The sequence below is a fragment of the Zootoca vivipara genome, chromosome 3 (assembly GCF_965207765.1).
Source record: "Zootoca vivipara chromosome 3, rZooViv2.hap1.1, whole genome shotgun sequence".
NCBI lineage: Eukaryota > Metazoa > Chordata > Lepidosauria > Squamata > Lacertidae > Zootoca > Zootoca vivipara.
In genome coordinates this window covers 75,783,731-75,811,470 of record NC_142586.1, presented here as the reverse complement: position 1 = coordinate 75,811,470, position 27,740 = coordinate 75,783,731, and the positions used below count along the sequence as shown (strand labels likewise).

The window sequence follows — 27,740 nt, the reverse complement described above, 5'->3', positions numbered from 1 at the left end:
TATATGGATGTTAACAGGAACATGAGAACAATTTGATGTTTTTATTGCTGCCTCAGAAGCAATTAATAAACAATACACTTCATATAGAAATGAGCATGTGTCAGTATATGGCAACAAAAATAAGTTACAAGTGACAAAATATTTAAGTTTACAAGGTGTACAAAATTTCAAAATAGGAAGAGACTGCAACTTAAAAACTCAAATAAGTTAAAACGTCAACTATCCTGAAGACTTGAAAAATATACATACAACTTCACTCAATCACACAATTTACATTTTTTGTCATTTTTAATCTGATACATCCAGATACTTTAAACAGTATGAAGTTTAGTAGGTTAAACTGCATTTTAGTACCAAATGGGGATCCCTGAGGGCACATAACAGGATACAAGGGTTAACTTCTTATGAAACTTGTTGAGTTTTTAGTGATATTTATTCACATTATGTAAGTGCTTCTTAATTCAACATACCTTTCCAACATTTCCCCGTTAGCTGGAAGTTTGAAAGTGGAATGGTAGAAGGGCTTTGCATAAATTAGCCTGGTTTGTGTTGTTTAGTAACATTTCTGCAAAACGGTGTTTTGTCATGAATGTATGCATGTAAAATGCATAATTGGATATATATATATATATACTAAGAACGATTGTATAGTTGCAGTTGTGCTCCTGTCAGTTGAAGGATTCTAAGCACTTCAAATATTAGTAAGACGATGATATATTAAGAAAAGCCTGAAATGTTGCTATAGAAATTCTTGTGAACCCATTTGCAAGAGAGGAGGCTGACCCAGATCTCTTCACTGTTCCCTTCCAGTTTCCCCTCCATTCTTTCACAGCTACCTTTTCTCCTGATTTCCCCCAGGCAAACTACATGTCTCTTCACAGAGCATGTTTTAGGTGTACTCCTCAAACCATGTAACATGTGAAAAACAAGTGTGTATGAAGGCAGGACTGCATTAAGAGGACTGGAGTTGGACTTGAGTTACCTGGGGAATGTATACCCAGAAGCAAACTGGGACTGTTGCTGTGTGGTATCTGAAGTAGTCTGAGGGGGGCCTAGAGTGAAACCAAAATGGCTGTAAGATTGAGGGAACCAACTAAAACACTCATTGTAGCCAGTTGCTCCATAACTAAGTAGTCTAACTGCAAACGGACAGTGTTGGTAATGCTGTTGGAAGGATCCCGAAGAATAGAACTTAAAACCAGTCTGCAGGGAAGTAAATTTTAAAAGAGAAAAACCAAACGAATCCTTTCATAATTCTAGCCCCCCTCATCTGGGAATAAGCACCACTGAATTCAGTAAGACATACTTCTGAGCATAAGTGTGAGAACTGCACTGTAAAACTCTCCATTAAAAATCATTGGAAAGAACTGGATTCGGTATATCAATTTGCTGTATGCATGTCTTGGCTGCAGTCCATGAGCATCTGTTTTAACCCGTGTGTGTGTGGTGTGAGAAGAACAAGTTACTAAATATACTGAGAAATGTATGTGAGGGCATGCAACATGAATTGCCTGGGCGATAGACACAACCAGCATGGCAGCTGTTAATGAAGAAAGGGAGACTTAGAATGGACTTCAGAAACTGTTCTGCTCTCTGCACTTATCATGCAGGATTGTGGTTTTTGGCATTTGAAACAGATAAAGATGTAGGCACTCAGATTTTATGCAAGGGGTGGTGGTGGATCATGAATATCTGTCCTTTGCTTCACTCAACCAATTAGCTCTATACATTTTTATGGAACATCCAACATAAATAAGAAACTGGGAACATAAATACATTAAAAGCAAGCATTATCGGATGGGGGTGGGGTGGGGTGGGGGTTACATTCCTGTTTCTTTAAGCCAGTAGGTGAGTGATAATAAGTTTGCACTCTGTTGAAATGAATTAGCTCAAAATTTTAATCAACAGACATTTTGGCAAGTGTGCATTTTTGTGTGTGAATATTGCCAAATGAGCCTAGTAGATAGCATCAAGGAAATTTAGGACAGTGACTCAGTTCAGAACTGGCAACCCTGCTTTCCCACTATGAGAAGAAGACACAGCACGATTTGGGTTTTCATGCTGCACTCTCCCTTTTACCCTGTTTTGAACTAATGAATAAAATATTTGATTTAAAGCTAGCCACAATTTCTTGTGAAGTCCAAATTCAGAACTGTTTAAACTATGATTTGAAACTAAGTCAGGATCTGAAACCAAGGTTTGTTTAAACTATGATTTGAAACTAAATCAGGATCAATGTTTGATTTAGCTTGTTTTCAGTAACCAGTTTTAGACAAGACACAGTTTCTCCAGGATCATACCTCACAAGGAAGATTTGATTAGTTTAAAATGTAAAATGAAGCTTTAGTTCATGTGTGTAACAGAGGAAAGGAAATGGGGAGTGTGAATGCTCAAGACTTGCTGCAGTTTGTTCTTATAGTAGAAAACACAATTTCCCACATAATAATGGTCAATGAGAGATTAACCATGCAGGCCAGTTCAGTAAGGAGATTCTGCTACTATTACCCTCCAATCAACTTGGAGCCATTACTGTAGGTCTAGAAGGGGGGAGGGGAGTTATGAGCAGCTGGACAGTACTTATGCTTTAGTAACCCTTGAGCACCCATCAGTTTGTTATCAGAACAAGAAATAAGAGGAATCAGTGCAATGATCCTCTGAATGACTGCTTTTCCAAGGCAAGAGCATATGTATCCCTTGGGTCAGCATTGCCAGCTATTGTGGACCAGGGTATATGAACTTCCCTATATGAGCTTCCCCAATACTGCACTCTCTCTTAAAAGCTCCCCTGCTTGTTCTATTGCAGAGCCAGTTTTCTTCCACTGACCTCAGATTTACAGAAACAGGGAGAGAAACCGGAAACACATTTGAAACGTTCAGGCAACACGTTGCGATTATGTAAACGTTACATCATCAGCTTTTGGTACACATTGTCTAGTACAATCAGATATGATTTTTATATTAGATTAGTATTATTTTTATCTTATCAAGCAAGCAGGACTATGAGCAGCAATGAAAGGGGGGGGGAATGGAATACTCAGTTTCCATTAATGTAGCTGTTATCAAGGTTATTCAGGGGAAAGGCAGCTTGTAGATTACAATGAAACTTGTGCTGGTAAGTTCCCACACAAGTGAAGGTGCCACCTAATCAGCTTTCAAAGTGGCTTTAAAAAAATAAGCCACCTGTTAAGCAAAAGTGCAATCTGGCAAGATAAATATTGTTAGCAGAGCCCTGTTCTTCAATGATAAGTAGGCTGTATTTCGTATTTATAATTCATAATGTTAATGTTATGATTTTTGTGTTGGGTTTTAAATAACTTTCTTAATTCTTCCTCTGGCTAGTAGTAGTGCTAGATTTGCAAATAGTTTGCCTTTTTCCTGACTTGATGAACTACGCACTGTGGAGAAGCACTCATTGTATGTAAACTTCATGATGCCTTTTCAGACTATAGTTGTGCATAAAAAAATCACTAAAGCAAGAGGGTGTTGAGGTGGAGAAGAGCGTTGCGGAACTAACTTGGATCAAGATTTAAATTAATTATCATTGAAATAGGAACTTAAGCACTAACATGTATGCTGGGGAGAATATATGGGTTGTATATCCTGGAATGGTTTTTATTGGTTGAACATTCATTGGACATGCATCCTACGTTCAGAAACAGAATCCAAAATTGCACAGCAGAGCTAATGTGTGAGGGAAGAATGATAGAAACCTTCTGTCTCCCTAATACCTCTATGATTTAAGGGCCTTCACAGGGAGGTAGTACTGAGCCCATGCTGTTTATTCCACGGCCAAAGGAATGCAGTTCAATAAAGTTAAAACATGCCATAATCCAAGTATACTGGGTGAAGCTGAGCTGAAAAATACCCCTTTCTATTTTGTTTTTATTGGTGAGCTGAGAAATGTTTCCAGTTTTTCTTGTGCTTTCAACAGCTCTTTGGAACATTTGTTATTTTTGTCCAAGCCCTGGATATGAAGTGTCGCTTACAGAGAGCTGTTCAGGAAACCTCAAAGGTCTATTTTGTTGCACGGTGGACAACTGCTACACCACTTTCTCATTCCAGGCTAGCAACAAAAATAAAGCTGCAGTGTTTTGAAGTACATTATTCTCCTCTCTCCACCCAAAAATAATAATAATAAAAAAATTCAATAAGTATTCACTACAGGTCAACTGTTATTCCTGCAGCGAGTTCTTCTCAAAACAGCCAAGCAATGCAGAAAATGTCAATAATCTCATAAAACCAACTGGCGCTATTTTGAACTGGCCATAACTTGATGGCTATATATTTCCCTCTCTGCTCCTTGTTTAGAACAGATAAAGCAAATGATACAGCAGTACTATTCAATGTTGCTTCTTTAAGCAAAGGGGTAGATGGTGGCACTGCACACAACAGGTTTGAGTGGTTTGTTGGACAATGCCAATGCTCCCCCCTTTTTTAATCTTAATTTTTTTTGTTTTATTTGTGTTAGTTTTTTACTGGCTGTTCCCATAGGTACCCTGCCGCTTTCTGTCACCTACTCAAACTTCCCCCAATTTTCTCGTCTTTTTTTTAAAAAATCACTTACCACTCCGACTGCAATTCTATGATGCTGAATTCCCTCCCCACCCACATTTGTCCTTTTTAAAAAGAAAATTTAAAATTGGCCACACCCATATTCACCTGTGGCCTCGAAAGGGTTTACCATTCCTGCCCTACACAGTTGTGTCTATGACAGAATGTTTGTGCCCCAACTGCCATCTACTACCTAGGGGCTGCTACTCTTTGAAGAGCAAGCCAATTTCATACATGCATACACTCAGGTGTGTTTTTTATACATGTAGATGGAACCGAAGGTGCTATATATTCCTATATGCATGCACTTCTTTGCACCCTGATCCACAATACCAGCATCAGCCACCTTAAGGCTCCTTGGGATACTCTTGCCTGGTGGGAGACGACATCAAGGTATCAGTGTAGATTTTGTACAAGCAATTTTTATTGACTGTTGAGGTCATTTTACACCAGCACTATCACTAGTTAACAGAGTGCAATGAAGGTCTAGAGCAGGCATCCCCAAACTGCGGCCCTCCAGATGTTTTGGCCTACAACTCCCATGATCCCTAGCTAACAGGACCAGTGGTCAGGGAAGATGGGAATTGTAGTCCAAAACATCTGGAGGGCCGAAGTTTGGGAATGCCTGGTCTAGAGGGAAGGAACTAAAATTTAGCTATCATGGGATGCTCTTTTTATACAGTCAATTGCTCAAAAGAACACTTCCAATCTGTATTAGCATTAGGATGCAGCTCTTAAGTTGCTCAGAGGTATAGCTTTGTTTGTTTGTTTGTTTGTTTGAGCCAGACCCTGTTGATTAAGGCACTCGTGAAATTCTATTTCTGGTAGGGGATGGTGCATGCCGAGTCCCTCCTGGTATGAAAGTAGCTGTGGAACTGAGCATACCTACATGATAATGGACTAGGCTGTTAAATTCTTACTGACCAAAGCACACTTGGGCTCACACAATAAAATCAACCACAACCCTACCCTTAAAATTGCACTGTTCCATCAAGAAGGTGTTGAACATTTTATAGTTGCACTACAATTATAAAGGATAGTTAAAGACATCTTCACACATCAAACATCAGATTTATTTAATTTTATTTCTCTGAAAACAATCCCCGCATGTTTGCTTCTTTTGTGTAAACAGTGGCGACAAATTGGGTTTGTTTGGTTTTTTTGCAAAAAATGCAAACGTTTGATTTTTTTAAAAAAATACTCTCTCATCAATAAATCAGCAATATGCAAGATAGCCTCCTTGTTGTAGTCTGGCTTCCTCACATCTCATAGAGGAAATTGTATTTACCCTAAATAGCAAAAGAGAATGATATGACAATATATATGTATGAATATACTGTATATATATATGATCAAACAATAGTTGTAAGGTCAACTTGAGCAATGAAATGTCTTTCTGTTCTTAATAAGTAACTCAAGAGACAATGTCAGATCTTCCTAACGAGCTGCAAGAACTTACAGAGGGAGGAAGCACTCTTTGCTGTCAGGTTCCTGTTCCCACTGAGGTCTTGCACTCATAGGGCCAGGAGGCAAAATGCCCCTCAGTCCATTGCCGTATGCCCACTCACTTGTTAAAAACAGATCATTCTAATGGTCATTGGGGCATTGTCTGCCATCTTCCAAGGTATTTGCTTTTTCTGTTTTCCATCTTTAACACTAGCCTATATGTGGATTGACTGAGATGGCTCAGCAGGTGGAGCATGAGCTTCTTAAGATTCAGGGTTTGGGGGGGGGGGGTCGAGCCCCACATTCGGCCAAAAGATTTCCACATTGCAGGGGGTTGGACTAGATGATCCTCAGAATCCATTTCAACTGTCCAGTTCTATGATTCTGTGAAATCCATGCCTCTCGTTTTGTCCACTGTTCCAAGGGAACGGGCAAGTTTGCAAACCTACCAGGAAGGGATTGCTTAGGAAATTACCCTGTTTCTCATATTTTAAGACATACCCATAAAATAAGCCATAGCAGGATTTTTAAGCATTCAAGGAATATAAGCCATACCCCGAAAATAAGACATAGTGATAGGCGCAGCAGCAATGCCGGCCACGGCAGGAGGAGGAGGAAAAAAATAAGACATCCCTTGAAAATAAGCCACAGTGTGTTTTTTTGAGGAAAAAATAAATATAAGACATGTCTTATAATATGAGAAACACGGTATTTGTAGCCCCATCTTCACACAATGCTTCTCTGCTCTGAATTCCACCCTTAAAAATAATAATAATCATGTCCCTGTTATATTTGTTTGGGTAGAATATATTGTTGGCTTTTTAGATGAGCCTGGTATGAGAGCTTTATATGTGATGGTCTTCTAAAGTGACTTGGGTTGCATGTGAGTTTTTAAAAATAAAAGCAGACCTGGCATTTGGTATGGGGTGCAATTCTGACATTCACTCAAGTTCACAGGGGTGCCCCATTTATATTTTATTTATTTGTTGTTTAAATTTACAGCCCCACCTTTCTACACAATGGTATCCAAGGTATCTTAATTCAGCACCTTGTGGTCCTGGCCTCTAAAGCAATGTGTCACCACACCCCTAAGCATGCCTGCAGTCCTAATCACTTGGTTCCTTAGGAAAAGCAAGAACACACCCATCCTTTAGAGTTCCTTCCTGGAAGTTCTCCACCGCTTAGAGTCTGATAGTAGTTGCTGCTTTCCAACCTGTTTTGTCCCCACCCCTCATGCAGCTCAAAGGAGCTTTCCCCTATACAACTTTGGGTGTACATGGCAGCTGCAGCTATCCTCACCTCCAGCCCTGCCAAGACCAGTCTATGTTGGTGGAGTGCAATAAACGGGGGAAACTCTTCCGTGCTCACAAATGGAACCTACTACAATCAGTGATGCACAGACCTGAAAGCCGTGTTCATTTCTCAAGAACACCTTTATGATTTTGCGTTTAAAGGACATTACAGTTGAAGACTGAAGAGCAATATTTATCAACATTTAAATAAAACATTTTGGTGGTTTTTATGTATAAATATTTTTTTCATATAAACATAACACAAAATTAAATAGCTCAGATACACAGACACTATTTAATATACTTCCACTGTTGTCAAAATCATCTGTAAACACCATCTCACACTGAATACAAAAGCAGCTTTTATACCAGTTCTGTGTTCACAACACTGAGTCCCCTTTTCATAAAGGAAGTTGCATTTTTATTTTTGTTAAATCTGAGTGTCAGGTCTAATGAAAAAAAAAAGGAAGAGAAGGGGGGGAAAACTCCACAAAGAAGCTTGGTCAATTGAAAGCATAATATACAAAATTACCTTTCAAAATGTAAGTAAATCTGAACTGAAACTAAGTTTTAAATTACAATCCTTTCCTTGGGGAATTCCTGACTTTTATGAAGTACAGTATAGGCACAATCCACTTGGAACATCTCCTCTGCAATCATCACTGAGTGAATGGGAGTTGCGTAAGAGGACGGTGGGTTGTGTCCAAGATCTCAGGAACTGACCACATTATAAATACCAGGAGCCATCACTGCTCACATCTCAACTATAAATATTAAAAGCCCTTTTTTGTCTTTCTCAGAAGGTGCTTAGCTATTTAAAATAGCAGACTACTTACATTAATTTGGGACATTGTACTGCACAAACTTGAATTTTCCACTACTAGTTGTAACAACAACAACAACAGCAACGGTAACAACAACAGAAGCTTTCAAGATTGACAAGCATTTTGGAAAGTGCCAAGTCAGTTTCTTTAAATACATAATTATTTTCCCCCATTTCTAAAAACACTTTCTAAATGTGCAGAAAATAGAGACAGACACTCGTTCTGAGAATCTCCTGGTGCAGTCTGATTTAGGAGCCTGCCTGAGAGAAGTGATGTGCTTATTACATAGACTTTTGACTTCTTCAAACCCTTGAATAAATGCACTGAAATAATCACATGCTTTCTTCCTGGTGCTGCTCTCAGACCTCCTTCTTGTCCCCTCTTGCCCACCCTCAAACCAGCAGAGTGGGCGGGACTTCCCTAATCTGCACAGAAGTCATGGTCAACTTCTAAGCAACCTGGAGACTCCCAGAGCCACACTGGGCCCTATCCGATTTGTACTGGCATAATTGAAGTGTGAGAACCAGACCAAAAGTCCATCTGACGTTCACGTTTGATGCAGAAGTACATCCTGTAAAGACTGCAGCTCCCAGTATTTTGTGTTCTCTGTTAAAGTAAATATTAGTGAGGATTCTCTCATCTGCTTGTGGCCTCACATCTCCAGTTGAGAGACTGTGAGCTCTTCAAGGTACATCTCTATATGAAAAAATATACAAGATATTCATTTCCGCTGTAAAAATGTGTGGATATAGTAAGTGCCCTTATTTATTTATTTATTTGTTTATTTAAAAATATTTCTAACCCGCCCTTCATCGCAAAGCAATTCCAGGACGAGGCACAAACATAATTGAAACTGCATCTATAACAATCATAAAACAGGGGCCTTCTGGTGTTCTTCACTGTGGTGCGCATTTATTGTGAGGGGTTCGCCACTTTAAGGAAAAGCCAAAATTTCAGAATAAATTAGAAAACATAAATATAAGCTGAAAAATGGTTTTCAAGGCCCCTTTGTGCTACTCGCATCTGACAATCATGATAAGCAGTGCCTCAAAAGACAGGCATCCTATTTCCTGGTAAACAGATGGCAGGCTCTGAGTGCCTTGGTTCCTCCTCTGCAGATTCTTTAATAACTTGGCCCACAAGAATTGTCATTACATCCAAAAGAGGTGAGGAAGGGAAGCTCTAAGAGGTTTGGTGCAGCCTAAGCTTAGAATGCACACATATATAATGCACATCCAACTAGTTACTTCAGCTAAAACCTACTTTACTCCTTAGGAATGGGCTAGCTGCATGTGCTCACCTGAGATCCCAGAATGGATTTACATTTGAATAATTGGGCAGATCACCAATAGCTTTCATAATTGCACTGCAACTCCTTGGGATTTTGTAGCAAAACTTTCAGATGTTTGATTGTTCCTTAGTAAAAAAAAAAACCAACAACCTCTGCAATTAGTTTGCTTTTGCTTAATGCGGTATAAACCATTACATTAACCAGGAAGTATTAAAAGGATAGATGCATACACCAGCTGATCCTTTCTCATCGTGAAGATGAAATATTTGTAGCTGGCTCCAGCAACCACCCTCCCTCCCATTTTTTGCAATCCCTTTAATATGTTTATCCATTGTTAAAACATACTATTTTATGAAGCTTCCCGCGGAATCCGCTTATGAAAAATGACGGACTGTCTCTGCTGGTACTGTTGCTTACGTCGTTTACGTTTGTCACATTGACATAGCAGTAACATCTTAAAAGTGGTTCTGAATGTTTTGTTACAGAGTGCATAGCACATAGGGTTCACTGTGCTATTGATGTAGCAAAGCCAATACCCCAGGTTCCAAAAGGTTTGGGGAATACATTTATTACAAAAGGTGTTTACCAAGACCATGATGTTGTATGGGGTCCATGTGATAATGAAGGCAAACAAAATGGCACTGAGTGTCTGTGCAGCTTTCTTTTCTTTGATGAGTGACATTCGTTTCCGCTTGGAGATCTGACTTCTTGTCTTCAAGGCAAACTTCTTGGCCAGGGTAGCTTCCTTGAATGACAAAGGCAGGGCAGCAGGTGCCTTAGGTCCTGTTGAAATGCCATCAGTAGCCTTTCCTGTGTGTGTTGCTGATCCTGGTTGAACAGGAAGTTTAGGAAAGCTCTTCTGCAAGTTTCCATCTTCTAAACACTTTTGTGGATGAAGGTTTTTAGGCTTCTTGTCTTTTGAATCTGTGTCCATCTTCGACAATTCACCCTCTGACCCCTGCAGGTCTTCTGATGAGGGTTGCTTTGTAGAGTTTAGGATAGTGTTATGTCCTGGAAGCTTCAGTACAATGGAATAGATGGCCCTGGTCTCAGAGGCAATGTCGTCTTCGTCCGACGAAGCAGAGTTCTCAAGAGATGCGTTGCCATCGTTGTTGTTCCAGCTGTCACTGCTGCTGTGCTCCTGATCAACCTGATCTGGGCTTGGCTTCCAGCTCTTGGATGTCATCCAGAAGTGGCAGCCGCCGTATTTTCTTCTCTTTGAGCGCTTTGTATTATGCTGCTGCAGCTCATAGCTGCTGCAGCTTCTAGAGCTGCCTGTCTGGTTGACAAAGCGTGCTGCCTCAGCTTCGCTGCCAGAGGCCTGGAGTCCTGCTAACTCTTTGGTACGCTTCTCTGTCTCCTTGTATATCCTCCAGTACAAAATACTCATAATGGTGACGGGCAAATAAAAGGCAGCTATTGCGGTGCCAAAAGTGATGATAGGCTCAGTCAGGAACTGGATGTAACATTCACCTTCACCAACAGTTCGCTCCCCAACAAAATATTGCCAGAACAGAATAGCAGGGGCCCAAAGGACAAAGGAGATGACCCAAGCCAAGCCAATCATCACCCCAGCTCTTCTGGTTGTTCGTTTTGCTCTGTAGGTAAGTGGCCTAGTGATGGAAAAATATCTGTCAAAGCTTATGACCAGCAGATTCATAACTGAGGCGTTGCTAGCTACATAGTCGATGGAGAGCCACAGGTCACAGGCCAGGTTTCCCAAAGCCCAGCGGCCCATGATGATATATGTAGTGAACAGGTTCATGGAAATAATGCCAATGATCAAATCTGCACAAGCAAGGCTCAGCAAGAAGTAATTGTTAACAGTTTTTAGCTGTTTGTTGACTTTAAAAGCCACAATCACGAGGATGTTTCCTATGATGGTCACAAGGGCCAAGAAGCCAGTGAGTAAAGCGATCAAGACAACTTGCCAAACGGTGTGGCCACCCAGAGGATCATCAGGAACTTGTGATCCATTGGTCATTTCCATAGTGGTGAAAGAGAAGCTCTCGTTGGTTTGGGAGAGGCCATGGCTGCTAGTGAACGAGGATGCATCACTTGGGAGGCCTGTTGTTTGGGAGTCTTGAATCCAGACAGCACTCACAGAAACCAAGGAAGAGATTGTACTGTTGCTAGATGGGACCATTGTGACGTTCTGACATATTCTGCAAGGGGAGGTGGAAGAGAAAGAGAAGAGAAAGAGAGACAAACAAATTAGGATTTGTTACTTTGCTGGCATCACCTTATCAGTTATTATTAGTTGAATATCTAAGACATCTGAGATATCAAAGTATGTGAAGTGGTTATAAGAAGAACGTTTTCAGCTGAGTTAACACAATTTGAGGGAAAAGCAAACGACAAAAACAACTTGCTTTATTAAAACTGCTGCTAGGATATTATTGTGAAACTGAACAGGTGACACATTTTATGGTTTGTTAGACACAAGATCTGAGACATTATATAAGCTTCAAACATAGTGAAAATTGTTCACAAGTTGCTAATTCAAAGGGAAATTGTTATATACAATAATTACTTGGTGACATATAACACCAAAACATTGTTTAAATTTTGACACATATGCTCAGTCATGCTGAAGATGTAATAATGAGGCCCTAATCAATAAGGAAGATCAGTCCAATATTAGAATGGCAATTCAGGGACATTTAAATTTCGAATTTACATGACGAGTTTGCATAGGACTTATTGAGGACTGCTATTGTCTGTGATAAATCTCTTTCACAAATTTTGTACTATTTTACCAAAAATAAGACATAAACATAGTTACTGATCCTCAGCTGGACTAATAGGCAATTCTTTCAGACTGAACACCAATCCCAACCTCACATGCTTTCAAATTCCATCATTCAAGTTCAGCCTGGTATATTTAATATAGTTATAATGTACTTGGTTTCTTATTTGATTGGATAGATGTATTTTATTATATTCTGTAAGCCACCCTGTGTAGGCAAAATATAAACATTTAAACACACACACACACACACACACACACATTGTGTATATAATGCTTGCCGGCTTGCCATGGGCATCTGGTTGGCCACTGTGAGAACAGAATGCTGGACCAAATGGGTCAGTAATCCAGCATGTATTAGGGCAGATGTAGAGAATCACTGATCCTCCAGATACTGCTAAACTACAGTTCCCATTATCCCTGGCTATTGGTCAAGCTTACTGGGGCTGTTGGGATTTGCAGCTCAACGACATATGGAAAGGAATACCTTACTACTGTGAGGATGATTGTCTGAATGAAGAAAGAAAGGCCAACCGTGATTACAGAAGTCAAAGGAAGGGCAGGGATGGCCTCTTTACATGGATAAACACCCCATTGCCCACTTTTGCAAACACTGAAAGTGTCTCTTGGAGGTAGGAGGGCCCTTTAAATTAACTTCAGATATAAGGGGAATAATTTATTCTATTTGCATACTGTGTGAGGTTTTGCAAACCCAGCCTTTCCTTCTCATTTAAATCAACACACCCTATTTTTCTGCCGCCCTCAAAATGTTCTGTGTTACTTCCCCCATAAAGCTAGAGTCTATTGTGCTGATGGTCTTGGACAGAAGCCCAAACAAAGCAAAAGAGAGAGAAGGGAACGGCAGACTTGGTATTCAAAACCCGATCTCCCTGTACCGCCAATATAATTGGCAAGCTTATATTTCTGCTTTGTCTGCACCGTTATCTAGATGAAGTAGTTTAAACATGGGAGGATTTAGAACTGTGAGATAGGGAAAGTATTATAAATTGCAATGATAACCTGAATGTTGTGTTAAAACTCCAACAATATAAAGTTCTCTGGTTTTCTCTTTATAACAAGACACCGCTCCAGAAAAAACAGTCAGACTTGAATTCATTATTCCAGTTACATATTTGTGCCATTTAGAAATACTTCATTATCACACAGGAGCGATGAGTTGGGCCCAGCAATTGGGGGGGGGGTCACATGTGCAAGCCTCCTGCCTCCACCCAGCGGGCCAGCGCTCGCCCGTTGGTGGCAGGGGATATGGAAGGCAAAAATCACTCTCCATGCTTCCCGCTGCCACCTTGTGGGGCAGCGCTCACCCAAGAACGCTGCCTCAGCAGCATCCTTGCATGGCGCTGCCCAGCCAAGCAGGGGGCAGCAACGCTGCTGCAACTCTCCTGCTGTCAGACCTGACCCAGGAGTGGAGCTGCGGCTGAGCGCGATGGAGCTTGCAACTCCCTCTCATGTGCAGCCCTTTACAGGAGAGGGGCAACAACACTGCTGCCTCTGCCTCTTCTCCACTTCGCCCCCGGGTCAGACCTGACTCAAGAGCAGAGCTGAGGCTGGGCATTCATGCTTGCCTGGAGGCGGCAGGGGATGGCGGCTCCCTCAATATTGCGGGGACTCAGCCCCCTGCCTAGAAATACTGAGGGGGCTGAAGCCCCCTCCACCCCCTATACCTTGCACCCCTGTCACATTGCATATTAGCGCCAATTAGAAATGCTTCGTTATCATGATTGGAATGTATTTGCCTCTTTGAACCCTTCCTGTCCTTCAACCACTAAGAATAACTGGGGTGTATACTCACCCAATATCAATGTACAGATAGTTTGTTTCTTTATAATGTATGTTGTTGGTGCAGTAGGTGATCCTGCAACTTTGCATTAAGTCTGTCATTAAGAAAGTTGCAGTATGAAGTTAAATGAATGGAAAGAAAGGAAGTCAACCCGAGAGTAGTGCAAAATGTTGAAAGGGGAATGGGCAGGTGTCTATTACTATAGTTTTTATTATTTTTCATTAAATTTGTATATTGTCCTTCATGTGATTATCACAGGGAGGTTCACAACATAAAAATACAAAACGAGAATACGGAAAACGTAATAAAAACAAAACAAAACCAACACACACACCTCAACACATTTAAAAGAATATACAATGTTAATAAGCCAAATGCCTGGTTAAAGAGAATGATTTTCACCATGGAATGAAGGTGACAGGTGAGCCTCCCTGGGTAGAGCATTCCACAAATGGAGAATTACCACAGAAAAGGCCCATTCTCATATTGCCCCTTCTTGTTGACGGGTACACAAAAGAGGCGCCTCAGATAATGATTGCAGGGTTCAGCTCTATTTGTAAATACTACCCCACATGCAGGGATGTGGGTGGTGCTGTGGGTTAAACCACAGAGCCTAGGGCTTGCCGATCAGAAGGTCGCTGGTTCGAATCCCCATGATGGGGTGAGCTCCCGTTGCTTGGTCCCAGCTCCCGTCAACCTAGCAGATCGAAAGCACGTCAAAGTGCAACTAGATAAATAGGTACCGCTCCAGTGAGTAGGTAAACAGCATTTCTGTGTGCTGCTCTGGTTCGCCAGAAGCAGCTTAGTCATGCTAGCCACATGACCCGGAAGCTGTACGCCGGCTCCCTTGGCCAATAAAGCAAGATGAGCGCCGCAACCCGGTCATGACTGGACCTAATGGTCAGGGGTCCCTTTACCTTTACCCCACATGCAACATTTCCATCCTGTATGAGTCACCCAAGCTTCCTGCACTGAGTGGGGTCTGGGGGCTTTAAAGTGTTTATGAGGTGATGGATTTAGAAGCCTCTGCACAGCTAGGAACTCTGATAATGCAGGGTTTCTAGTTTCACAAAGGTTTCTAACACTGTTCAGCTGAATGTACTGTAGTTAAAAGCTTTCTTCAGACCCCCTGAGGGGTTAGGGAAAGGGCTTTCCCTAACGGCTAACCCTTGCAACCCTCTTCATGGACACATTTAATTCCTGGGGAGAGTTATGAAAACTGCTAAGGGAAGCTTAGGTGATGTCAGTCCTTTTCAATTGCTTATAAAATGGGAAGACCCTTTGCCCAATCTGTTTGAGCTTTTGTAGGTTTAATGTTTTCGGAGAGTAGTATAACCCTTTGAGACTTTTATGTTATTTAGATGGAAAACACCAACGTTATAGGTAAGACATGATGGGGTGGGTCCAAGCTATGATCATTGCAGAAACAAAGAAGAAATGAAAAATGAACAAAACATTAACAATGAGAAGGGAAAGGAATAAAATGAATGGGGCTGTCAGAAGTGTGCATCTCTAGTTTACATCTGTGTTCACAGATTTATTTATTTTTTTTAAAAAAAAATGGTCAAAAAATTTATACGCACATTTAATAACAAAAACTAACAGACCAAAATGGGTCTCAGCCTTCCTGGCTTGGATGCTTAAGTTTGTGCTCCATGAATAGAGCTTCCATTCATGGAAGGAGAGTTCTGCATAAGCAGAGATCTTTCATGAATGGAGGCTCCTTCCATTCAAGGAGTAAAACTCAGGATCCAGTTCTCTGATTGCTGTTGCTCCATCACCACTCCATCTCCACAACATTACTGTAAATAGAAAATAAAAATGGACTCAAACCAATTATTAGTTTAGATTTCATATATTTCTGTACGAATGAGCTGACCAATCAATGCTAAATTAAGGTACACCACACATCTGACAGTGTACTGATTTTTGAAATTACATCTAAATTAATTTTATACACAAATGCAGTCTCAAACATTATTGCTTAAAATTTGGGCAATCAGAGTTGATTGTTCATTCATACTTTGGCATTGCTTTATCTGTATTAATAAAAAAAAAGTGCATGATGCTGCCACATATATTTTCGAAGCATGATTTTAAAAAATAATTCTAAGTCATAAACCATCATCAAGTTAAGGACATGAATTTTTTTAAAATATTGGCACTACTTGTACCAAGCAGGAGTAGCACATCATATTTTATATTCCAGAAGCTCAGTGACTCATTCGTCTCATAATTTTTTGAGCTGCTTTGCAGCCACTCCTAAATGATTGAAACACATTTCAGTGAAGCCTTCCAGAAATGAATTTAGCTGTGTCACTTTGGTTTCTACCCCACTTGTCCTAAAATGAACTTGGGTGCTATAGAAAGAGTCATTTGTTGCATCTTCTAAAGAATATGTCAGGTTTCCTTTTGGCTCTTGCAGATCACGGCTACAATATGAATTGGGGCCCAACCCAGACATCCTCACATTCTTCTCAGTTTTCATTCCCACACATTCTGCTCTGCATTTGGTGATAATACAGACCTCGATTTTCTCGGTGATACAGCCCAGCCTCTAGAATGCCTTCTAGAGACAGTAGTGCCCTTTAAAGTTCTCCCCAAAGTTTACTGGAATCCGACTCCAATTTTTCAGGTTTTATACATGGCTCAGGTTTATTTTCAATACACAGTTGCATACAGTGGTACCTCAGTTTATGAACACAATTGGTTCTGGAAGTCTGTTCATAAACTGAAGCGTTCATAAACTGAAGCGAACTTTCCCATTGAAAGTAATGGAAAGTGAATTAATCCGTTCCAGACGGGTCACGGAGTACTCAACCTGAAGCGTACTTAACCCAAAGCATGGGTGTAATTGGTTCCGGAAGTCTGTTCATAAACTGAAGCGTTCATAAACTGAAGCGAACTTTCCCATTGAAAGTAATGGAAAGTGAATTAATCTGTTCCAGATGGGTCCGCGGCGTTCGTAAACCGAAAATTCATAAACCGAAGTGTTTATAAACCGAGGTTCCACTGTATTGTTTTCATCATGTTTTTAGAAAACTTTTGTTGAATGTTGTGAGCTATTATAAATGTGAGCTATTAGGATGAGCCCCAATGATTGCAGCCGATGTTCATATCTACGTCTAGTCATGCAAGAAGAGGAGTTTTCATACACAAACCTCTGCTGCTTCCTTGCCCCATTCTCCCTAACTGGTAATCAGCAACACCACTCTGACAGGTTCTAGTCACCATTGAAGTTACACAGTCACCTATTTAACTTGTGGTTTTGTGTTGTAAATTTCGCGAATTACCAGATTTTCTAGAGACCACTATGGACATTCATATACTGTAAATTATGATTATGTCATTACTTTTAACCAAATAATGGGCAATAAGATCTGTTTTACAGCTCAAATAGAGTAAATTATCTATAGCACCTGTTTTACTTTCTTGGGCTACTTGATCACTGCCGATGGTGACAGCAGTCACAAAATTAAAAGGTGTCTGCTTATTGGGAGAAAAGCAATGACAAACCTAGACAGCATCTTAAAAAGCAGAGATATCACTTTGCTGACAAAGGTCCGTATAGTTAAAGCTATGGTTTTCCCAGTAGTGATTTATGGAAGTGAGAGCTGGACCATAAAGAAGGCTGATCGCCAAAGAATTGATGCTTTTGAATTATGGTGCTGGAGGAGACTCTTGAGAGTCCCAGGGACTGCAAGAAGATCAAACCTATCAATTCTGAAGGAAATCAGCCCTGAGTGCTCACTGGAAGGACAGGTCCTGAAGCTGAGGCTCCAATACTTTGGCCACCTCATGAGAAGAGAAGACTCCCTGGAAAAGACCCTGATGTTGGGAAAGATGGAGGGCACTAGGAGATGGGGACGACAGAGGACAAGATGGTTGGACAGTGTTCTCGAAGCTACCAACATGAGTTTGACCAAACTGCGGGAGGCAGTGCAAGACAGGAGTGCCTGGCGTGCTATGGTCCTTGGGGTCATGAAGAGTCGGACACGACTAAACGACTAAACAACAACAACAACAACAATCTATAGCACAACAGAAATTGTTAATATGACCTTATTATACTATGAGGACCACAAGCTATATCTGCGTTCTCTATTATACTATTTCGGCACAACCCAGTGTTATGTTAGCAGCAGGAATTTTCTGTTTCAGAGCCAAACTTCTGAGTTTTACTTAACAGTTGCCCAATTAAGCTGATGGCTCTTGGAGGTGCACCATGCCAAAGGGCGAGGCTGCATGTATTAATTTGCCCTATGACCAACTATATTGGTTCTATTGATTGCAAAGTATGAGCAGCAGCATAGGTACAGTGTATAGATTCAAACACTGAAGTATACATTAATGTAAGCTTACATTAACACTATATAGTAGTATCCACTAGGTGGTGCAGTAAACATGCAATAGCTCACAAATAGAAGTTGTTCCCCCACCCCCACCCCCAATACAAGTTAGATGAAATTGCTACAATTAATGTATGTAAGATCAAAATAACACTTTTCAAAAAGGTAATAAATATTTGCAATACACTGCTTATTTCTGGATTTGGAAGCTAGAAATGTACAAGGGAACATTTTGTACTGCTTTTGCTCCTAGCTGATTTTTGTTAAGCCCAAACTATATACTAGTTCCTGATGCAATAATAAATGAATCATAATCTTGCATGTAAGTTCACAATTTAGTACAAGCACATGATATAACCTGAGAAGTAGCCAGAACAGCAAGCCAAGTTGAGTTACTAATTCAAAAGATCAACCATATGACAATTATGAAGAAAGCACGTAAATCTTGGCATTCCATCCAGGCATTTGGAGATAAGTTGAAAGTTGATGTTAAAATGGATTGGGTATAACAAACATGATGAACTTGTGATAGCAGCAGAAAAAGAAGCAAGTGAATGGGTTTATTAACACATCAGTAGTATTTACCACTACAGTGGTACCTCGACTTACGAAGACGATCCGTTCCACGGCCGTCTTCGTAAGTCGAGGTTTTTGGTTGTCAAAGCACCTTTATGGTGCATGCGCAAAGTGCGATTTCGTGCTTCTGCGCAGGCGCAGAACGTGCGCACCGAAAACATTTCCGAAGGCTTCGACTTCGGAAGTCGAAGACTTCTTAAATCGAGGTATGACTGTATAGTGTAAATTTACCACTGTGTTCTTATCTTTGGCTCCTCAGTGCATGTGGAGATGGAGAAACACCCCAAAGTTAGAGGCTGCTCTCTCTTCCCCTTGCCCCCTACCCACCCTGTAATAACTTCTTGTTTGCCCCAGCCCTGCAAAGTTCTACTCAGTAGAGACCTTTCGCAGAACACGGGAGGGCATTCCACAGGGAGGGCGCCACTACAGATAAGGCCCTCTGTCTGGTTCCCTGTAACTCGCTGCAAGTTACATATAACTAACATGCAGGGCCCCTTTTTGCATCTCTCACCCAAGGGGAAAAAAAGGTTGTGTATATGCAAAACAATCCTATGTAGGTCTACTCAGAAAGAAGCCCCACTGAGTTCAAAGAGGGTTTACTCCCATTTAGGTCTGCATGGGATTTGCATGTTTGTCCTCAAGTTTCTTGCCTGACTGTTGTTACCCCTGGCTCCGCTTGTTAGTTGACCTGCCCTCTCGCCCCCACCAGACCCAGTGGGCCCCAGCTGCTTCCAGTTTGTTTTTATCTTTTAAAATCCAAGCAGGGCTTTCCTTCAGCTGGAACTCAATTCCGGTACCTCTCAGGTGGGCACCACTGTCATTATAAGAGAACAAGTGGGGTATTCACAGTGAGTTCTGGCACCTCTTTTTCTAGAAAAATAGCACTGTATGTGGTGAAATACCATCATGTAGCAAAGTGCTATCAGAGTGACCTTGGTCAAGGTTATTTATGGAAATGCACTTTTGATTTATAGCTTGTGGTGGGAAAGTGTGGTGAAACGTCCTTTCCAGTCAAGAGTTCATTAAGGCTTGTTTCACAAATCACAGATAACGGAAGGCTTTAAATTTATTATAATTGTTCTGAATTTTTAATTTCGTTACACAGGTAGCACATATATCTTAAGGATTTGTTACACCACATGTTGCTGTTTTCTGTCTCTTATTATTTTTAGGTGATTTGGTGCTAATGGCAATTCAGTGCTTGTGGGGAAGTCTAATCCCCCCCATTCTGAAACCACATTTTTTGGGTGATATGTGAAAGTGAAATTAGACAATACAAGAATCCCTTATGACAGACTTCTTTTTTTTGAGAGTCTACAGCTCCCTTGACCAACTGCATTCTTTCTGTGGCACCCCTGTGGAGCCCAGGAGCCCAGGAGCCCAGTTATGTCACCCCTTGCCTGCATAGCTGGCAGCCTCTCACCCTTTTTCGAACACCCTCCCTTGTGGAGTGTTCCCTCAGCCTCCTCTCCCCTCTCCTTGGGAGTCTTCTGGGCAGCTGCTGCTGCCACCCCTGCTCCATGAGCTGCCCCTTCCCTGCTCCAAAGAGAGGTGTCACAGCGGCCTGGGACTTTTCTGTCCATTCCCAATAGCAAGGGCTTGCTTGCTTGCTTGCTTGCCAACTCTGAAGCTGCCTCAGCTCCTGGCAACCAGCACCCCCTGACCAGTCCCAAAGGCACCATTCGCTTGCAGAGCTAGTAGCCAGGCTGCTGCGACCAATAGCCATGCAAGTATTTGGGAGGCAGAGATACGAGAGGGCATCAAAGGAGGAAGGGACAGAGGCCAGTGTTGCCCGTGGCACCCCTGACCATCATTCAAGGCACCCCAGGGTGCCATGGAACATTGATTGAAAACCACTGCCTTATGACATTGGGTAGGGCGAGGTGGAAGATCTTCTAGCATTAGCAGTCAGTGCAACAGTGGTGCTGCTCGCCTGACTTATCTCAAGAGCTGCTGCTACTGCTGCTTCATACTGGAAGGCAGAAGTAGAGGGGCAAGGTTGGCATGGTGCAAATGCACTGGCATAGCCAATGCAGAGGTCCACCAGTGTGTTTGCACTGCACCATCCTTCACCTCCCAGTGGCCAGCACAATGCAGATGATTGGAGGTTACATTAGCATCCCACCGCATTGACTTTTACAGCCCTTTCTTTTAATCAGCTTGACCACTGAAACCCAACACTTCTGCTATGCATCAAATTGAAGAATGAAAGAAATCTTTGCTAGCATAGAGTCAGGATAGTGATGATCATTCTCAGCCTAGGCTAAGGATAACCAGATTGTTCCATTCCATTGTTGTTCCCCAAACGGGCTTAATTCTGCATAAATTAGGAGAATAACTCTATATGTTGGAGTCGTTGTGTACTAGGATTCAATATAACTACCGTTATCAATACTGCTGTAGCACATAGGGTGGGTGAGTGTGGTTTCTTGTCAATATGAAAGAGAGTAATCAGCATAGAAATAAGAAATATCAATATGTCAAGAGGCAAAATTATTTTAAAACCTCTTATAAACCTAACCATGGTTTGAAAAAATAAATCCATACGAAATCGGACAGGAAAAGAAAAGAAGCAGATAAAGGGGAACAGGATGATGAATACACTGGAAGAAATGACCTATGTAAAGTTAAAAGGTCCAAATAGATACAGCTTGGTTTAAAAAAAGACATACAGAGGGAGGAAAAAATGAGAAGGCCACCTGATACTACTTTCCAACTATCTGAACATTCAGCACTGAAGGGAGAGAGAATATGTAAGGAATCTCTCTCAGCTGGGACCAAACAAGGCCTCTTGGATGTAAAAGCAGCAGCAATACCACTCAGCTAACAGATAATTTCCATTAGCTTAAAGTAGTCATAACTCTTTAGTTTCTTTCCTCTTGGCCTACAGCCACTGCAGAACAAGGACACTGCTAACTATCTGGGGTAGCTAGAAGTGATAGGATAAGGACTTCATAACAGTAATATTGATGGCTATAACTGCACAGAAACATTTCTTTCAAAAACGATATAGTGCCTGAAATTGAGCCAAAGGTAAGAGAATCTCCCAAAACTTTGAGGCTTTTATCTATGAGGAGGCATAAACTACCCCAACTTCTCTGTTTATTTTTAATGGAAATTGTTATAAAGATCTGCATGATAATTGCAGGTCAGATAACAAGCCATTAAAAGCCAGAATATCATTATTATGTAGAGCATTCCAATAACCGAAAAATGAGCTTATTTCCCTTGGAACCTTTTTTTAAAGTCTATCTTCTTAAATTTCTCCATTGTTCAGGCATGAAACTGCTATTTCATGTAGTAATGGAATTTCTGTTGAGGGGGGAGGACTATACTGGTCTAGTCAGCTCATGATGAGAGTGGGAGGGGGGAGGACTATACTGGTCTAGTCAGCTCATGATGAGAGTGGTGCTGAGTAATGGCATTCAAACTTTAAATATATAGAACTGGAATTTCCCTACAGAACTTTTAAGCTCCTTCCGTTCTTGTGCAAAATACAAAGTAAAACATTTAAGGACATGCCTAGCTACCATAATGAGATGGTGTTAGAAAGCTTTCATTTAATACATTGGGAGGAATTCAATGTTCTAAAAAATGATGCTGAGTTCTAAATATTATCCTGAAATACAAAATACCACTCACTCTTATAAGAATGTGCTCTCTAACTTTACTTACATCAAAAAATCATTGGACGTTTCCATTTGCCTCATAACATCACTTCAAAAGTTACCCTCCTGGGCAAGTTAAGCCCTATATCTCACTAGAAGATCAACATGTGGTCTCAGTTGAATCATTTCACATGCCATGTGGGGTCTCACATGACTGAATGCAGCTCAGTCTTCAAAACAAACAAAACATAAAGCATAAAAACCCTGCACACAGAAAACTAGATGCCAATATGAAAGTTAAAAGAATCAATTGCCACTTAACTTGCCAGTTGTCAGTGTTCAAGGATTTACATTTGCTTGCTTGTTTAAGGCATGGAGGAGCACTCTGGAACTCCAGCTGCAGTGCACAACAACTAGACACAGTTTTACCACCTTATCTGCTGTTCATGTAAAGGATAGACCTCAGAGATGCATGAAACAGTCATACACACCACCAACACCATCCTTGAGAATTTGTCCTAGATTTGCTTGAATTTTCCAAGTATTTCTCTTAGACTAAATTCCCCTTAACATTTTGCTTTAGACAGAGCCAGAGAAGGGGTGGAGGAACATAAGTTTCTCTAAGCTTTTTTGAAACATTTTTTTTTTTGCCTCATCCCAGTGTGATTTGCTTCCCTCAACATTCCATAGACGCTTCCCCTAAACAGGAACTTCTAGGCTTGACCTGAAATTCCACTTCAGGTAAAATTCATACTCTGGAGCAATCTCATAAATTTGGTAGCGATCTGAGTGTAAATGATGTGAGGCTTTCAGGTTACAACACAGTTACTAAAGAGAAGGAGCATTCAAACAGGGACAACTCGAGGCTTACATTAGGAGAACGATAGCCAATCTGAGGAATGGATTACTGTTTTTGTAATATATACCAAACCTTCCTGAAAAGAACCTGTGAGCTTCCAGGAAGTACATAGTTTAGACAGGGCAGGGGGTGCTGTAGAAACCAGAAATCAGTTAGAATGCGTAGAACTATGGTTGAGAGCAGATGATGCCTAGATTGCTTGGGTGTCAGTTGGGACAGAAGGAGGAAGATGGAGGACAGGGGAAGAGAAAGGATTCTCCCTCTCAAGTCTCTGACCACTTACAATAAGTAGGGGGATCAGTCTGGGAGGATGCATATTGTGAGCTTAAAGCACTTTCCCCTGCACTATATAATTACATTGCAGAAGGAAGGAGAAGACACTTTTCTTCCCTTCCTACTCTCCAGAACAGTGTGCCCCTTTCTATAAAATGCTAGTTTGGGACTGGCAGTCTTCTAGTGCCAAAACAATTGGACAATGAAGGTGGGAAGGGAGATGTATCCATCCCTTCCCTTTGCTGAACCTCCCTTCCCCAGGTGAGCGTTCTGAATTGCACTACAAGGCTCCTATTCCAGGCTGCCTGGATCACCAGAATACTCCTGTTAAGGGTAGGGATGTATTTCAACATTATGCAGCAGATTTTACTTGTACCTACAAATAATAAAACACAAATATTAAAAATTTACATAAACACTATGCTGCTGCATATCCCTGGAAGAAGCATCCTGCAGCTGTGAAATATCAAAGCTCAAACAGTTCAAGGAAGAGCCTTTTGATGACTCTTCTATCTCCCCGCCTTTCACCTGTCCTTTATCATGCATTTACGCACAGGAGGTAGCATCTTTCACTGCCAAGGTGGAGGCAAATTGCATCAGACAGAAGGAACAAAAAGAGCTTCATTAGTGAAACAGAGGAAACAACTTTGCCAATGTAAAGTGTCAGCAGAAACCATCCGGTTCAGTTTCAGACTTCAGTGACCTTATGAGAACAGAGCAGGTAGAAAGGGAATATTAAAAGTTATGACTACCCTTGATTGAGAATCACCACTCCATAGAGAGAAATGGGTGAATGCATTTCACCTTGAGACTCACTTCTTGCTAACAACCCTCTTTTTATTTCATAGTGTAATCACTATTTCAGAAAATGTTACAAACTGAATACACACCATAATTTTTAAGCAGGGGGGATTCCTGTAACGGCTTTATACATAAAAGCCTCATTTTTCTACCATAGAGCTCACTTGGAGCATCAGCCAAAACTCCAATGTGCACATAGATCTTTGCCCCTATAGTGGCTGCCTCATTCGCTCCAATGTCTGACCTTCTACTGTGCAGAGCTCTGCAACGGAGGAAGCCCTTGTGAGCACACCATGACAATGGGTCCCTCTTCGACAGCAACAACAGGATTGGAGTACCTCATCCAAGTGAAATGGAGTTTGCTGCTTCCTGAGAAGTTAAGCATGCTTCACGTGTGGTCATGATTCAGGCTTGGCTAAAGACCAATGTGCTACAAGGTTTGAGTGTCCACTGACTATTGGCTTGCTGGCCTTATGGATGGTTGTGGATACCTCCTCTGATTGATCTGAGTTGCAGTGGAACTATGAAAAGTCAGCTTGGATGAGACATATGTAAACACTGAGCAGTGGAGTGGATTTTTTCTAAACCGGACCAATGATGTGCAATTTACACAGAAGGATCCTGGGAACTACAGGGTAACCATGTGGATGAGGTTTTTTGCATTACAGAATTTGGGGTCCCAAAGGCCTAATCAGTAGTGGCTGCTGAATTTATGCCTATGGCATTAGAGTGTGTTAGGGATGTGAACCCTGACAGGGCAGTAATGCTCCCAGACTCCCTATCAGAGTGTGGGCATGGAATAGAAATGTAATCTGGTGAATAAGGCTTTTGAATACTGGATTGCAGCTAATCAGTCTTTTGGTTCAGTTAAGTTGGGTTCCAGCTCATGTGGGCTTTTGGGGGGGGGGACAAGATGGCTGACCAGAAAACTAGGCAGGCTTTGGAACAGAGACACTGATCATGTGTTGCCTCTGTCCTTTTCAGATGTTAAAAGTTGGGTTGAACAGACCATGCTGGCTGAATTGCAAGGGCAGTAGGAGGTGTGTTCTATGGATTAGAATGGTGCTTTCCTTTTGTCCACCGTTGGAATTGTTTTGAATGTTTAAACTGAAAGGATGTCAGAGTCAAGTTAGTCGGTTCTAAGTGGTTTGTGCAAGCTTAAGAAGATTGCCTCTGGGTATCCTGGGGTAGGCAAAATGATTGTTAATGTTATATTGGATAGTTTGTGGTATATGGAACCCAGAGAGCTTCTCCTTTATAGGTTTACTGATTGGGGTTTTACAAATTTTTCTGTGGGGGCTGCCCTTCAGGACAAGAAAGCTCTATGAAAGGCTTTGAGTGAAGTGTGATCATATGGTTGCTAGTAGGTGGCAGCATCTTAATCTTGGCATGCCATTAAATCCAGAAGAGGAGGAGGAGGGGGCGGTGGTCAAAATTTTGCATTGCTCCTATGAATGTTAACATTGTTTAGAAAATAAGCCATCTCCGGGGATTACACTTACTTTAGTGTGTAAGAATTATTATATTCTAAATCTGGTCCCAAATTGCCATAACTGGAGGAGAACTGAAACATTCTACTTGCAATAGCATTTTTTGTAAAGGGTTATTCATTTGGCTGCCAGCTACCATATTGGCACTTCTGTTGCCTGCTAAAATAACAGCATATAGACACCCAGATAAAGCTTCTGTTCGTGTTCCAAAAATAGAAGAAATGATTTTGCTTAGATATTGCATCATTCTTTTCCACAATATAAGTGTTTTGTCCCCACCATCTGTTTCTTCTTAGCAGTCTACTCTAATTGCTGTGGAATATTTGCAGAGACAACACATATTTATAAAGACTTTGGGTTGGATGCAAAGGTTCCCTTCTGTGAATGGAAGGTGTCATTCTGTTCATTGAAGGGGTATGGATTCAGCAGAGACTTCCATGAATGGAAGTGGGGGGAAGGCAATTCGACTATTCGACCTTCCACTCCCCACACTGCTTCCTATGCCGTCCTGGAGGATCTCCCAACCCTCTAAAGCAAACTTAAGGGTACAAGGAGAAGTGGGAGCTGAGGAAAATACACCATTGTATGAGAGTCTGCTCACAGAACTCTTGGCTCCAACTCAAGGTTAATAGCAATGCTTTAAATATATATTTGACAATGAAAACACATGCCTAATGGCAAATAATGGGGGAGATGAGACATTGACACAATAATAATGCATCAGTGGAAGATTTATTCTACTTTAGTTTGTTCTGCATTGCTTCCCTGATGCTAACACAATATTGTTGTCTGGAGGGGCTATAGTGCAGCAAAAGTGGAACAAAAAGAAACCAGAACATTTATGGTGTAACTAACTATAGGATTTGAGTAGAAGGTTATGTGATATGCACTGATTAGAACTGAAGTATGGCTTCCCCAATAGCAAGATGAATAAAAAGGATGTCTAGCATGGTTCCAGTATATTTTGTTTTGCAACTGTATAAATCTGAAGCTTTGAATTACAAAGGTTTTGAATGATGCAGTCATCTACTTAGAAGTTCTCTTGCTAACCTTTCTACTGAAGGAGTACTTTTTCTGGGGGTTTTTTGGGTGGGGGAACTACTGTGGAGAGCTCACATAATTTGAAAATGTCTCACAATCACTAAAAATGGAAATCGACTAATGAAAAACAGGGCTGTGCATGTGAATTTGAATAAAACCAAAGGATGGAACTGAACATCTTATTGTTGGAAGTGGTTTAAAATGTTTCATTCCCTTTCATTTGTGGGCCCCTCTTCAGTGTTTTCTGAGATCAGAATCCTCTAGCAGAGCCCACTGCAGATTCTTATCTGTAAAAACAGCTTCTCGAGTACTACAGTTCTGCACCTGTCAGAGAAAATCAATGGCATTCACTGACCTTTATCTCCTTTCACTGAAATAGCAGTGCAAAGATCAAAAGCTGCTACTCAGCCAACAAGAAATTGAGAAATTGCAGTTGATGGTATAAGGCTGGCTGGTCAAATTGAACTTCCAGAGTCCTCTCTAGTTATGGCCAAGAAGAGTAGGGAACAAAAACATTCAATATCATAAAAGAGTGGGTCACTTAATGTTTGATCATGAGATGAAATAATGATTTCTACATTTGATTCTAGAACAGGTATCTGAATTGAACATTGGCTCAAGGGGGATCCCATGCAAACACCTGCAGTATTTTACATTCCTTATATAAGCTGTGGCATTAGTATCTTGGCCATTTTCCAGGTCAGCTGAGATTAATCTATTGTCACCAGAGTGGCTTATCATTCAGGCCAAGGAGTTTGTCAACACCCACCAAAGCAGGTGTCATTAAAA

At 41.1% G+C, this 27,740-nt stretch overlaps 1 protein-coding gene across 6 annotated transcripts in view; it reads right to left on the bottom strand.

The window, feature by feature from the left end:
* Positions 1–26: 26 nt before the first annotated feature.
* Positions 27–27,740, bottom strand: part of CHRM3 (cholinergic receptor muscarinic 3) — a 235,255-nt gene continuing 207,541 nt past the window's right edge. For all 6 annotated transcript variants that reach the window (XM_035108375.3, XM_088666462.1, XM_035108374.3 and 3 more), the window contains one exon: positions 27–11,569. In XM_035108375.3, coding sequence (XP_034964266.2) covers positions 9,754–11,550 — 1,797 coding nt within the window. In that variant the 5' untranslated portion in view covers positions 11,551–11,569 and the 3' untranslated portion in view covers positions 27–9,753. The remainder of the gene's footprint in view (positions 11,570–27,740) is intronic.